The following is a 16,094-nucleotide window of genomic DNA, read 5'->3' on the forward strand; positions in this document are numbered from 1 at the left end:
CATATAGGTTTGGAGTCAGATAGATCTTAATCAAATTACAAACCCTATCCCTTGGGCCACTCACTACACTTCACTTTATTCCAGTTTCTCCATCTGTAAAATAGGGGTAATAAACACAGTTTTTCAAGATTGTTATGAGGAAATGGCATAACTTGGCATATACTAGAAGTTGACACTTAATAAATATTAGTTCTTATTTCCTTATATTTTCTTATACTCTTCAAATTAACTGATTTTCAAGACAACAGTATTTTTCTTCTCATTTTTCCCTTCAGGTTAAAATTAAACTGCCAAATACAAACTCTTCTGAAATTAAAATTAATGTCCAGGAAATGATCCTTGACCTTCGTACTCCTGATAAGTGAGTAAAACTTAGAATTAAAATAACTTATTATAATATGAATGAATCCTCAGTCAATATTTTTAAATGTACAAAGCAATTTTGTATCATTCCTAAAGTCTGAAGAAAAGTTAAAAATCCAGCTAATCATTCAGATCCTTGATCTACATAATATAGATATAACTGTATTTAGAAATACCTAGATTTTTTTCTACCATGCATTTGTACATTTGGAGTAGGTTGATATCACCAAAATATAGTCTTTGACATTCAGATATAATCTGTTAGGAAAAATAGCTAGAGGTGAAAATGCCTTAAGTTGTAAATCTTGCATGTGTTGTGTGGTATTTTTTGTGCAGTGATAGCATAAGAGAAGCAAAATTTTTAAATATTTTGGATATGGTGGGGGCTCTAAAATTAAATTTTATTATATTCATCTAAAATCAATAAAAATTCCTTTAAAAAATTCTTACCAGAGGATATGTTTAGAGAGAGGAGGAGGAGGAGGAGAGAGAAACATTGATCAGTTGCCTCCAATGCACACCCTGACCAGGGAATTGAACCTGCAACCTGGGTGTATGCCCTGACAGGGAACTGAAACCACAACCTTTTGGTGTACCAGATGACACTCCAACCAACTGAGAGCTACCTGGCCAAAGCAACACAAATTCTTCTCATCAATTAATTAAAACAAAAATTCCAACAGCTAATTTATCACTAGATCCTCAAATTATGTGAATACATTTAAAAATAATACAGGTGATATGGGATGATTCAATTAAATACTTTGACATTTTCTTTTTTGTTGTTTTTTGTTCTTTTAAATATACTAGTATTGTTATTGTTGATAGTATTACAGATATCCCCAATTTTGCCTCCCCTTTCCCTCTGATATTTTCAAAGATAGTCTTGTTATTAGAGGCCCAGTGCATGACATTCGTGCACTTGGGGGGGGGGGTGTCCCTCAGCCTGGCCTGCGCCCTCTCACAGTCTGGGAGCCCTTGGGGGATGTCTGACTGACGGCTTAGGCCTGCTCCCCATGAAAGGCTCCTGCCACCACCGCTGTGCTCACCAGCCATGAGCCAAGATTGTGGCTGAGTGGCACTCCACCTGTGGGAGTGCACTGACCAACAGGGGGCAGCTCCTACATTGAGTGTCTGCCCTTGATGCTCAGTGCGCGTCATGGCAACCAGTCGTTCCACATTCAATTTGCATATTACCCTTTTATTATATAAGATGTTCAAATCACGTTCCCAAAATTGAGTACAAACAGTAAAAGTGACATAAAATTTTTATCCTGAGACCCATATGAATCAGTCCTATTTCTCAAAATTTGCTCTATAAAGAAAGAGTCTATGGAACTTGGTGTATGCTAGATAAAATGTCTAAATATCTCACTGCTTTGTTCACTTTTAATCTGGATGTGAGCACACTTTGGTTGATTGCAGTGATTCTTTCACTATAACTCATCAACATTTCAAATTGTGCATGAGGAGCAATCAGCTTCTGGCATAATCTCTTTCTTCCATTATCAGTACCTATACTTCTCCTTTGCTGATCTTAGAGCTTCAAAAATATATAAAGTAGATCCCTCACACAAAGGATATATATATATTTATATAAATATAAATATATATATATATATATATATATATATATATATATATATATATCACAATGTATATACATAACCTTGATTTCTATAGTAGATGCAGATGCATTTAACACAAAATGATCTAGAGATGAATACATATAAAATATTTTCTCATTACTTATATAGTAATTTAAAAAATGTATCCTCATGATCATTTCATATTATAAAAATTAGATTCACTATCCCTACCATTACTTCAGGGAGAATAGTAATTTTTTCATTGCATATTATACACACATTTATTCTGGCACCCAACCTTTCCAAGGAAAGTTAGTTAAATGGACAATCAATCTTCCATGATATTTGCATGCTTGTTGAAAGCACACACACATCTGCACACCATGAGTTAATTTCCGTTCCCCTAGCAGTTCTTACTGTCTCCATCAATCTTTAGGCAGCTTCTCTGGCTATGCTGTCATTCTAGATATCTATCAGAGCCCACTAAATGAAAGACTCATATAGAGATACTTTTCCACATAGAATATGGGCTGTATTAGGTCATTTGGATCATGCTATATTTATATATTAAACCAGAGACCTGATGCACGAAATTCATGCAAGGCACTCAGGCCGAGGCAGAGGTGGCCGCCATGGTGGCAGGGCTGAGGCAGTCACCTCTGCCTCGGGCCCCACCCACCTCGGCAGCCTGGGCCTCTGCCACCTTTGCATCAACCCCTGCCGACGTGGCTTCATCTGGAAGGTCATCCAGAAGGACATCTGGAAGGACGTCTGGTCTAATTAGCATATTGTGCTTTTATTATTATAGATGATCAGTGCAGACAGGTACTGTCTCATAAGGAAAAATATTGTGGTAGAAGACAAAAGATAGAATTAAGGTTTTTATCTCTTAAGCACTGGAGTTTTCTTTGGAGCTATGCTATTATCTAAATTTGTATTATTGGAAATGAGTCTTGTTTTAATAGTTTATTTATATTCACATATACTTTCTTTAGTTTCTGAGTTTGACACCCTGTAAAACTATGTTTACCTGCTTCAAGAAAGATAAGAGAGGACATTCAGATTTGTTCATATATCTATAAGGCAGAGAACAATTGAATTCATTTTCACTGAACTGACTGCTAATATCTGTCAGATGATAATCAATTACATTGAAATTATTAATAATACCCAGATATTTAGCATTATGCAACCAAAAGAAATAATGAAGTTTACTGAATTGCTCATTAAAAAAAAACCTGGTTGTTTTGGCATGTAGATTCTCAACATGAAATAGATGGAAAGGAGTAAATATAGAGGAATTGGATAATTTCCCAGGATCTCCTGACTTTGTCTACATATGAGGTTTCATTATTTATTTATTTTTAATTTAAATTCTTTATTGTTTAAAGTATTACATGAGTCTCCTTTTTCCTCCATTGACCTCTCCCCAGCCATTCCCACACCCCCAGCACATGTCCTCACCCCCCTACTGCCTGTGTCCATTGGTTATGCTCATATGAATGCATACAAATCTTTTAGTTGATCTCTTACTTTCTTACCCCCCACTTTCCCTCATAGATTGGACAGTCTGTTCGATGCTTCTATGTCTCTAGATCTATTTTTGTTCATTAGTTTATGTTGTTCATTATATTTCACAAATGAGTGAGACCATGTAATATTTATCTTTCTCTGACTGGCTTATTTCACTTAGCATAATGCTCTGCAGTTCCATCCATGCTGTTGCAAATGATAAGAATTCCTTTGTTTTTATAGCAGCATAGTATTTCAGTGTGTAGATGTATCAGAGTTTTTTTTATTTTTTAAATAAATCTTTATTGTTCAGATTATTACATATATTCCTCTTTTCCCCCATAGCTCCCCTCCACCTGATTCCCCACCCCACCCCATGCCTCTACCCCCCGCCACTGTCTTCATCCATAGGTGTAAGATTTTTGTCCAATCCCTTCCCTAACCCCTTACACCCCCTTTCCACTGAGAATTGTCTGTCCACTCCCCCTCTATGCTCCTGATCCCATCATATTCATCATTTTATTCTGTTCATCAGATCTTCTATTCACTTAATTTTTATCTTTACCTTTTTCTTCTTCCTCCTCTTCTTAAAGAATACCTTTCAGCATTTCATATGATACTGGTTTGGTGTTGATGAACTCCTTTAGTTTTTTCTTGTCTGTGAAGCTCCTTATCTGACCTTCACTTCTAAATGATAGCTTTGCTGGGTAGAGTAATCTTGGTTGTAGGTTCTTGCTGTTCATCACTTCGAATATTTCTTGCCACTCACGTCTGGCATGCATAGTTTCTGTTGAGAAATCAGCTGACAGTCGTATGGGTATTTGCTTGTAGGTAACTAACTGTTTTTCTCTTGCTGCTTTCAAGATTCTCTCTTTGTCTTTTGCCCTTGGCATTTTGATTATGATGTGTCTTGGTATGGTCCTCTTTGGATTCCTTTTGTTTGGGGTTCTGTGCGCTTCCTGGACTTGTAAGTCTATTTCTTTCACCAGGTAAGGAAAGTTTTCTGTCATATTTCTTTTAATAGGTTCTCAATATTTTGCTCTCTCTCTTCTGGCACCCCAAAAATTCGTATGTTGGTACGCTTAAAGTTGTCCCATAGGCTCCTTACCCTATCTTCATATTTTTGGATTCCCTTTTCTTTTTGTTTTTCTGGTTGGGTTTCTTTTGCTTCCTCATGTTTCAAATCTTTGGTTTGATTCTTGGGGTCCTCTGATCTACTGTTGAATTTCTGTATATTCTTTATTTCAGACAGTGTATGCTTTATTTCTGTCTGGTCCTTTTCCATTTTTTTGACATTCTCATTAAGATCTTTAAAGGTCTCACTAAGTTCCTCAGAGGTTTTTAGCAGATTCTTGAGTAACCTTATAAATGTGGTTTTGAACTCTATGTCCAGTCTTCTGCTTTCCTTCATTTCTTTCATTTGTGATCTGCCTCTTTGTTTCTGCATTTTAGCTGCTTCCCTGAGTTGATGGAGTGGCTTTGTGTGCGAGGTGTCCTTTGAGCCCAGTGGCTCTGGCTCCCCAGTTACCTGAGGTGGACACTCTTGATGCACCCCTTAATGGGCTGCACAGACTTGTTGTAGTTAAGCTTTGATTGTTGTTGTTATCACTGGGCGGAGTTGACCTCCAGGCCAATTGGCTGTGAGGATCAGCTGTGTCTACACTGGGAGAGCTCCTGTGCTCAGTTTGGATGGGGCGGGGTCTCAGGGCAGAGCCAGCAGCCTTGGTTTCCCAGTTTAGATCTCAGTGTCCCACGGGAATGGCTGCATGCACCTCTGAGAGAAAGCTGCTCTAGAGTTTTGCCCGCTGCCAGACAGTCCAGTTTCTCCCCGAATGAGTGTGGGTACCCAGAGTTTCACCCGGAACTGGTGTACGTGTAGTTGGGAGGCTTTGTTTCCCTCCGGAATGAGAAAGGCAGCCATGCATTCAACTTCCTGAGGCCTCTCCACGCGCACGCCTCCTCACCTGTCTTCCAGAGTTCCTCTGGGTCTCCGTGCCCCGTGGCAACGGCTGCACGCACCTCCAGAACTGGAGTATGGTGCAGTCAGGAGGCCTTGTTTCCCTCCAGAATGATCAAGGCAGCCGCGTATCCAGCCACCCAGCCTTTCCTCTTGCGCGTACATCTCTGCGCATCTTCCGCAGTTCCCCTGGGTCTCGGTGCCCCACAGCTATGGCTGTACGCACCTCTGAGAGAAAGCTGCTCTTGAGCCCTGCCTGCTGCCAGACAGTCCAGTTTCTCCCCATATGTGTCTGGGTTCCCCGAGTCTCTCCTGGGACTGGATTTCAGCGCTATGGGGAGCCTCTGTTTCGCTCAGGTTTGAGAAAGCCATCCACGTATTCAGCTGCCTGGCCCTTCCTCTCGCGTGCGCACGTCTCTGTGTCTCCACAGTTCTGCGCTCTGCTGCTCCTGCATCTCAGTGTCCTTTTTTTTCTTTTTCTTTCCAGTTGTCAAATTTCCACTCAGCCGGCTTTCCGGTGGTTGTGGATGATGTCTGCTTTGTCTTTTAGTTGTAGTTTTGAAATTGTTGTGCTAGGCATCAGTATAGGTGTTCGTCTATGCCGCCATATTGGTTTTCCTCCCAGAGTTTTCTAATCCATTCATCTGCTGATGGGCACTTAAGCTGTTTCCAAATCTTAGCTAATGTAAATTGTGCCGCTATGAACATAGGGGTACATATATCCTTTCTGATTGGTGTTTCTAGTTTCTTGGGATATATTTCCTAGAAGTAGAATTACTGGGTCAAATGGAAGTTCCATTTTTAATTTTTTGAGGAAACTCCATACTGTTTTCCACAGTGGCTGCACCAGTCTGCATTCCAGCCAACAGTGCATGAGGGTTCCTTTTTATTCTGCATCCTCATCTGCACTTGTTTGTTGATTTGTTGATGATAGCCATTCTGACAGGTGTGAGATGGTACCACATTGTCATTTTGATTTGCATTTCTCGGAGGATTAGTGACTTTGAGCATGTTTTCATATGTCTCTTGGCCTTCTGTATGTTTTCTTTTGAAAAGTATCTATTAGGTCCATTGCCCATTTTTTGATTGGGTTGTTTTTCTTCCTTTTGTTAAGTTGTATGAGTTCACTGTAAATTTTGGAGAATTAAACCCTTATTAGAGATAACATTGGCAAGTATGTTCTCCCATACAGTGGGCTTTCTTATTGTTTTGTTGATGGTTTCTTTTGCCGTGCAGAAGCTTTTTATTTTGATGTAGTCCCATTTGTGTATTTTCTCTTCAGTTTCTATTGCACTAGGCGCTGTATTGGTGAAGATATTGCTTCGGCATATGTCTGAGATTTTGCTGCCTGTGGATCCTCTAATATTTTTGTTTTCCCGTCTTACATTTAAGCCCTTTATCCATTTTGAGTTTATTTTTGTGTATGGTATAGTTTCATTTTTTCCCTTGTACCTGTCCAATTTTCCCAGCACCATTTATTGAAGAGACTGTCTTGACTCCATTGTATGCTCTTAACTTCTTTGTCAAATATTAATTGAACATAATGGCTTGGGTTGATTTCTGGGTTCTATGTTCTGTTCAATTTGTCTATATGTCTGTTGTTGTGCCAGTCCCAGGCAGTTTTGAGAACAGTGGCTTTGTAATATAGCTTGATATCTGGTATTGTGATCCCTCCTACTTTTTTCTTCTTTCTCAGGATTGCTGTCGCTATTTGGGATCATTTTTTAATTAGTATTCCAGATGAATTTTTGGAGAGTTTGTTCTAGGTCTTTGAAATATGCCATTTGTATTTTAATGGAGATTGCACTGAATCGATAGATTGCTTTGGGTAGTATGGACATTTTAATGATGTTGATTCTACCAATCCATGAACACAGTATATTCTTCCATTTGTTTATGTCTTCCTCTATCACCTTTTTCAGTGTCCTGAAATTTTCAGAGTACAGGTCTTTTACCTTCTTGGTTAAGTTTATTCCTAGGTATCTTAATTTTTTGTTGTTGCAATGATTAACAGGATTTTTTTCTTAGTTTCTCTTTCTGTGAGTTCATTATTGGTGTATAAAAAAGCTATAGATTTCTGGGTGCTAATTTTGTATCCTGCTACATTGCCAAATTCATTTATTAGGTCTAGTAGTTTTTTGGTTGAGTCTTTAGGGTTTTCTATGTACAATATCATGTCATCTGCAACTAGTGCCACTTTTACTTCTTCTTTTCCAATTTGGATGCCTTTTATTTCTTCTTCTTGTCCCATCATTATGGCCAGAACTTCCAGTACTATGTTGAACAGGAGTGGTGAAAGTGGTCATCCCTGTCTTATTCCTGTTCTTGGGGGAAATGGTTTTAGTTTTTGCCCATTGAGTATGATGTTGACTGTAGGTTTGTCATATAAGTCTTTTATTATGTTGAGGTATCATCCCTTTATTCCCACTTTGCTAAGAGTTTTTATCAGGAAAGGGTGTTGGATTTTGTCAAATGCCTTTTCTAAATCAAATGATATGATTATGTGATTTTTGTATCTCAATTTGTTTATGTGATGAATCACGTTTATTGAATTGTGGATATTGTACCAGCCTTGCATCCCTGGAATAAAACCCACTTGATTATGGTGTATTATCTTTCTAATGTAATGATGAATCCAATTTGCTAGAATTTTTTTGAGGATTTTAGCATCTTTGTTCATCAGGGATATTGGCCTGTAATTCTCTTTCTTATCTGTTTTTGGGATTAAGGTAATGCTAGCTTCATAGAAAGAGCTTGGAAGTGAGCTTTCCTCTTGAATTTTTTGGGGTAGTCTGAGAAAGATAGGTTTTAGTTCTTCTTTGAATGCTTAGTAAAACTCCCCTGTGAAGCTGTCCAGTCCAGGGCTTTGGTTTGCTGGAAGTTTTTTGATTACTGTTTCAATTTCATCAGTAGTTATCAGCCTATTCAGGTTTTCTGTATTCTTTCTGATTGAGTTTTAGAAGCTGTATTTTTCTAGGAATATGTCCATTTCATCAAGGTTGTTCAGTTTTTTGGAATAGAGTTGTTCATAGTATTTTTTTCACTCACTTTTTTCTTTTTTAAAATTTAATAAATCTTTATTGTTCAGATGATTACAATTGTTCCTCTTTTCCCCCCCATAGTTCCCCTCCACCCAGTTCCCACCCCACCCTCTGCCCTTACTCCCCCCCACCACTGTCCTGTCCTCATTCATAGGTGTACGATTTCTATTCCTGTACCCCCCACACCCCTTTCCCCCCCAAGAATTGTCAGTCCACTCCCTTTCTATGCCCCTGATTCTATTCTATTCACCAGTTTTTTCTGTTCATCAGATTTTTTATTCACTTTTTTTTTAGATTCACTTGTTGATAGATATGTATTTGTTGTTCATAATTTTTACCTTTACCTTTTTCTTCTTCTTCCTCTTCTTAAAGGATACCTTTCAGAATTTCATATAATACTGGTTTGGCTGTCATGAACTCCTTTAGCTTTTTCTTATCTGTGAAGCTCTTTATCTGACCTTCAATTCTGAATGATAGCTTTGCTGGGTAGAGTAATCTTGGTTGTAGGTTCTTGCTATTCATCACTTTGAATATTTCTTGCCACTCCCGTCTGGCCTGCATAGTTTCTGTTGAGAAATCAGCTGACAGTCGTATGGGTGCTCCCTTGTAGGTAACTAACTGTTTTTCTCTTGCTGCTTTTAATATTCTCTCTTTGTCTTTTGCTCTTGTCATTTTAATTATGATGTGTCTTGGTGTGGTCCTCTTTGGATTCCTTTTATTTGGGATTCTGTGCACTTCCTGGACTTGTAAGTCTATTTTTTTCACCAGGTGGGGGAAGTTTTCAGTCATTATTTCTTCAAATAGGTTTTCAGTATCTTGCTCTCTCTCTTCTTCTGGCACCCCCATAATTCTGATGTTGATATGCTTGAGGTTGTCCCAGAGGCTCCTTATACTATCTTCAAATTTTTGGATTCTTTTTTCTTTTTGCTTTTCCATTTGAGTGTTTTTTGCTTCTTTGTATTTCAAATCTTTGGCTTGATTCTTGCGGTCCTCTAGTCTGCTGTTAGGTCTCTGTATAATATTTTTTATTTCAGTCAGTGTATGTTTAATTTCTAGTTGGTCCTTTTTCATATCCTCGAGGGTCTCGCTAAATTTATCAGCCTTTTCTAGGAAATTCTTGAAAAACATTATAAACATGGTTTGAACTTTATATCCAGTTGTTTGATTTCCTCCATTTCTTTCATTCTCTCCCAGAACTGGAGTTCAGCATAGTCGGGAGCTTCTGTCTCCCTCCCGCTTGAGAAAGCCAGCCACACACTCAGCCACCAGTCCTCTCCACGCTCGCGTCTCCCTACCTCTGCCTTCCAGCTCCTTTGAGTCTCAGTGTGCTTTTCGCTTGCCTTCTAGTTGTAGAATTTCCACTCAGCCAGCTTTCCTGTGGTTCTGGATGATGTCCGTTTTGTCTGTTACTTATAGTTTTGAAATTGTTTTGCAAGGCAGCAATGTAGGTGTTTACCTATGCTGCCATCTTGGTTTCTCTCCTAACAATGCTTTTTATGTCTGTGGGGTCGGTTGTTACTTCACCTTTTTCATTTCTGATTTTATTTTATTTGGGTCCTCTCTCTTTGTTTCTTGGTGAGCCTGGCTAGAGATTCATTAACCCTTTGTACTCGCTTGCTTTTTCGATTCCTTTATTCTACTGCTAACCATGTCAATTCACACTCGACATCCGAGTGCAAATAGTTAATCTTGTTTATCCTTTCAAAGAACCAGCTCTTGGTTTTATTGATCTTTTGTATTGTTTTTGTTTGTTTGTTTTTGTGGTTTTGTTTTGTTTTTTGTTTTTTTGTTTTTTGGTCTCTGTGTCATTTATTTTCACTCTGATCTTTATTATTTCCTTCCTTCTGCTTACTCTGGTATTTTCTTGCTGCTCATTTTCTAATTCTTTAAGTTGCAGGGTTAGATAATTTGTTGCCATTTTTTCTTGATTTTTGAGGTAGGCCTATAGAGCTATGAACTTCCTTCTCAGGACTGCTTTCATTGTGTCTAATTTTGGATTGTTGTGTTTTCATTGTCATTTGTTTCCAGGATGCTTTTTATTTCTTCTTAGATCTCTTTGGTAACCCAATCATTGTTTAATAGCATGCTATTTAGCCTCCAACTGTTTGACTTTTTTTGTTGTTTTTATTGTAGTTGATTTCTAATTTTATGCCATTATGGTCTGAGAAGATGCTTGACATGATTTCAATCTTCTTGAATTTGAAGAGACTTTGCCTGTGTCCTAATATGTCATCTATCTTTGAAAATGTCCTGTGTTCACTTGAGAAGAATGTATATTCCGTAACTTTGGGGTGAAATGTTCTGTAGATGTCAATTAAGTCCATATGATCTAGTGAGTCATTTAGGATTGCTGTTTCTTTGCTGATTTTTTTGTTTAGAGGATTTATCCAGTGTTGTGAATGGGGTATTAAATTCCCCTACTATAATTGTATTGCTGTCAATCTCTCCCTTGATATCTTCCAGACGTGTTTTTTTTTTCTTAATGTATTTGGGTGCTCCTGTATTGGATGAATATATGTTTAACAGTTATATCCTCTTGTTGAATTGCTTCCTTTAGTAGTATATAGTGGCCCTCCTTATCTCTTGTTACTGCCTTCACTTTGAGGTCTTTTTTGTCAGATATTAAGTATGGCTACCACTCATTATTTTTTTAAGTGAATTCTAAGAATATCATAATCAAATTCCTTGAACATGATAATAAAGACACATTCTAAAGACAAGTATAAGTTAATTTTAGTTGAGTGCTGCTTTAGATTATTTTCACCTTTTCTGTGCTCCTTTAATTCAGCTTGTTAGTTGATGTTCCATGACATCAATACCTAAAAAGTTTTTTTAAATAGAATAGTGAATTGCAGCTCAGTAGCTATTTCTGCACTTTCTTTGAAAATTGTTATATCTTATCTCCAATAAGAAACCTTAAAAAAGCCATGTCTTGCCTTAGCCAGTTTGGCTCAGTGTATAGAGCGTCGGCTTGTGGACTGAAGGGTCCTGGGTTCTATTCCAGTCAAGGGCATGTGCCTCAGTTGCAGGCTCCTCAGCCCAGGCCCTGGTCAGGGCGCATGCAGGAGGCAACCGATGGATGTATTTCTCTCACATCAATATTTCTCTCTGTCTTTCCCTCTCTCTTCCACTCTCTCTAAAAACCAATGGAAAAATATCCTTGGGTGAGGATTAAAAATAAAAAAGGCCATGTCTGTGTTTTACACAGATATATAAATCAAAGCATTTATTAACTACATAAAATAAAAATTGCATTATGTAAGTATGCACAGAGCAAGATTGTCCTTTATGTATATCTCTTGCAAGCAACATCATCTTGAATTCTCAATTATAAATGTGAGCATGCAAGTCTCTAATGTTCACTGTATAGATTTTTTTTTTCACATATTATTGCCTGCCTTTAAATAATTCCTAATGAAAATTGGCACTGGATAAATATTTGATCAGTGTCTAAACTTTAGCTTCTTAAAATACAAATATATTATCAATGTAAATGCAGAGGGATTTGGGTTTAAATGTTTGTTCACATTTTATAGTACTAATCTATAGTAGTTATTCAAATGTCACTTTGTGGTGACCAGTTTGCTTTTCACTCGTTTATTTATTCACTCAACAAATATTTATAAACTCTTCTGCTAGACACTGGGGGGACACCAAGATAAGATACATTAAGTATTTGGAAAAATTTTTCTTTGTTTAAATATAAATCTCAGTTCAGATATCAGACAGTAAAACAGATTATAAAAAAAAATATTTTCATTCTCCTAAGAGTTTAAATAAGTTACACAGTTTGTATTATTCAAAATTGTAGTATGTAAAACCATACTACTAAGGACTAGACAGAAATGCAAGGATGGATGGATCATTCCAATGGCCACTAACTGTCTTTTTAAAATTTATTTCTCTCTGGAGAGAGAAGTGTATATTGTCATTGGAACTCATTCTTCAGCTAATTTATAGTTGTCTTTTAGTGCAGTGAAGCTACTACCACTAAACTTTGCTTTCTTTTTAAAGTGAATATGTTATAATTTGTAGAATAAGGGATAAAGCAAATCTAACTGTAGTACAACTTACATTGTTAACAACTTTAAAAAGATGGACTCTAAATGTTTCTGTACCTACTTTTTTGAGATATCAAATATTAAAGGCTACAGTAAAATATCTCATGATTTCATTAGTTAAGGTGAAAGGAGGTGGTTCTCCTATCCTAGATATCTGGAATAAAATAAAAGTCACATAAAATTTCTTCTTCAGCTTCTGTAGATGTGTCATAAATACTTTTAATGAGTCCAGTGTCCTGAATTTAGGTCTGCAAATTAGTAAAGAAGCAATTGATTTTCAAGGTTTTTGTTTTTAAATACTAGTTCTTTTCTTTTTTTTTTTTAATCCTCACCTGAGGATATTTTTCCATTGATTTTTAGAGAGAGTGGAAGAGCGAGGGAAAGATAGAAATATCAATGTAAGAGAAACACAGAAATTGGTTGTCTTCTGCATGCGCCCCAACCAGGGCCCAGGCTGGGGAGAAGCCTGCAACTGAGGTATTTGCCCTGGACTAGAATTGATCCTGGGACCTTTCGGTCCACAGGCTGACACTCTAACCACTGAGCAAAACCAGATAGGGCCAAGTACTAATTCTTTATACAAGTATTCAATAAGTACCCCTAAAAATATCAAAATTCCTAATGTTTTAGGTCTTATACCTTGTAAAAGAGCTTTTCTGTCCACTATTTTATAGAGATACTTAATCCTCTATTGAGAATGTGAGGTAACAAGTGTTTCATGCATTTAATTTTCTTCAGATACCAGCATGTACCAACCCCATGCATAATTTACATTCATATCACTATGACAGAATTATGGATGTCATATCCCAGCAATGCATCTAAAGCATGAAGCTATCTAGCAACAAGCCACCCACTGCAAAATGAACCCAGCAATCCCTCACTGGGACTTTTTGTTAATGCATAGTAGAAAGAACCAGAAACAAGCAGAGAGAAGAACTCTCATTGATCTGTTATTGAAATCATTCCAGGCCTTAGAGACTCAGCCTAAGGTTGTGTTAGCAGAATTCTTGTGGAACCATTCCAATTTTCAGATTTGTGTCAGCTAGCCACATTCCATGCACACACAAGTATGGCTGTCAACAAATCTATCCAACCAACTTAAAGGTGGCAATGGTTCTATTTTTATGTTTATATCATGCAAAATAAAGTCAATTTAGAAAAAAAGAGGGGGGAATCAAAACCACTGCTTGGGTTTTGAAGGCAAAAAAAACTGTCATACTATTTGTCTTATTTAGGCATACTTTTGATCCAGTACTTGTACTGTCTAAATATAAGTGTGTGTTTTTTGTTTGTTTGTTTCTAATGTTCTAATGGTATAACTTGCTTTCCTCATTGCCTTCTTAAAAGTGATGTCTTCTTTATATCACTTTAGGAAGCTGATTCTATGTTTTTGTTTTGTTTTGTTTAGGAAATTGTTGCTGAACTTTCCCCATCCTGTGGATTGCAACAGTGCCAAAGCTTTCTATATCCTGGAAACTGAAACTCTTGAAGTCACTGTAACTTTGAAAAGAGAGTTGGATTTTGTTAATTTCTTCTGAAACTGCATGAGTAAGGGAGAAACATGATAAAATAGTCCTGATTTTAAAAAAAATTAAAAAATGGTTAATGTTTTCTCTTTTCTCTTTATTATTCCAACATACTTCAGGAAGGGCCTTAATACAATTATACGAATACTAGAGGCCCAGTGCACAAAATTTGTACACTGGTAGGGTCCCTAACGGCTGGTGGTAGCCAGCCGGGTACTTCCTCCCTTCCCCAGCCACCTGCCGCTGGCCAGGTCCTCCCTCCCTTCCTCCAGCCGGCCCTGCCCCCTGGTCGAACTCCCAGAAGAATTCCAGGTGGAGGAAACAATTTGCATACTATGCTTTTATTATATAGGATTCTGATCATTTACAGTCATTTCTGTTACTCTGATAGAAAATATAGCTTTCTCATACTAATAAGCTATTCCATTTTTATAGAGATAGCTGGAGAGAATTTATAGGTTAACCATTAGACTACTACATGGTCAATTAAATAATTGAGCTAAGACCATGAAATGGATGGTCTACTTATTTCAGTAGTCTTAAGAACTTAAGCCAGTTAATTATACCATGATACAATCAATTGCATAGAAATTGGCCTTATTACCAGAAAAGTGTATTTGGTTGTCTTTTCATTGATCTGATTAAATGATTTAGTGTTCTCTGTTTAGGTGCTCATTAGTGTTCTGGAATGCTATATAATAAAAGCCTAATATCCTAAGTGTCCACTCATCTGGTTGGCCATTCAACCAATCAAAGCAAATGATATGCTAAGGCCGCTCAACTGCTCTCTATGACTTGCACTGACCACCAGGGGGCAGACACTCTGACTGGTAGGTTAGCTTGCTGCTGGGGTCCAGCCCATAGGGACTGAGCGAGATGGGCTGGACATGCCCTGGAACCCTCCCACAGTCCCTCCTCAGCTGGCTAACCTCCTGCATCCCTCCCTGGCCCCAGTAGTGCACTGGTAGTGTCCCTCAGCCTGGCCTGCACCATCTTGCAATCTGGGCTGAGGGACCTCGCCCCGAGTGCACGAATTTCGTGCACTGGGCCTCTAGTATACAAATAACAAAGGATCATAAATAGTTAATGTACCATGCTAACCACATGTTTTACTTGAATCAGAAATACTCTTGAGCACACAGTATTATTTGGCTTCATCAGTCCTGCTGTCCATGTTTGGATCTAATTAGACTAAAATATTTTTTACTTTATGCACTAATAATTATTAGCAATACCTTTTAGGATACCATGTTTTTCTTTAGCAATTGAAATCCTTGAAATTTCAAGGAATATAAAGAAAAGTGTGATGCATTTACAAATCTTATTCTTTCATTTCTATCTTCATTCTTAATTGGACATACCTATTTTTATGAATTATGCCAATGCCCCCTACCTCTTCTCTATTGCATTGCATAAGTTTATTTCAGAATTATTTATGAATAAATTATATTTTAAAGCTTGTGTGACTTGGCCTCACACATTATCATAGAACTGTGGTGTTACCTGGGAGTATATTTTGAAAAGAGATGAATAACTGAAAGATATTTATTCCTTCTATGTGAACTATTAAGGAACTAAATACTCAAGCAGATATATTCCACATTTAATTATATAGATAACTACCAAGCATCTAGTTTGTAACTAGATAAAATCAAAGGAGAAGGCTGAGATTTTAGAAAAAATGGTTGTGTTAAAACACTTAGCTCTTGTAGAGAATTTGACATAGAAATTACCACCATGAGTTTCTTCTGTGGAGGTTGAGTTGAGAGTGGCTCAGTTGGTTGGAGTGTCATCATACACCAAAAGATTTGTGGGTTCAGTTCCAGGTCAGGGCACATCCCTAGGTTGTGGGTTTGATACCCTCAGTCAGGTGCATATCAATGTCTCTCTCTCTCTCTCCCTTGTTCTCTCTCTAAAATCAGGTTTTTTAAATATAAAAAAAACATTTTAAAAAAGAGTTGAGGGTGGGATTAACTGAAAGGATGCTAGTATCTGAATTTAAATCCATGATGTTGCAGGATTAAAAGAGCCTCCTATTTTGC

At 37.4% G+C, this 16,094-nt stretch overlaps 1 protein-coding gene across 1 annotated transcript in view; it reads left to right on the top strand.

The window, feature by feature from the left end:
- The window catches only part of DNAAF6 (dynein axonemal assembly factor 6), a gene marked incomplete at its 3' end in the record, with an annotated part of 86,279 nt that extends 72,215 nt beyond the window's left edge, over positions 1-14,064 (top strand). Inside the window, exons 6-7 of the mRNA XM_079764924.1 lie at positions 276-361; positions 13,935-14,064. Of these exons, the coding sequence (XP_079621050.1) occupies positions 276-361; positions 13,935-14,064 (216 nt within the window). The remainder of the gene's footprint in view (positions 1-275; positions 362-13,934) is intronic.
- Between the last annotated feature and the right edge of the window lie 2,030 nt (positions 14,065-16,094).

The sequence above is a fragment of the Cnephaeus nilssonii genome, assembly GCF_951640355.1.
Source record: "Cnephaeus nilssonii genome assembly, chromosome: X".
NCBI lineage: Eukaryota > Metazoa > Chordata > Mammalia > Chiroptera > Vespertilionidae > Cnephaeus > Cnephaeus nilssonii.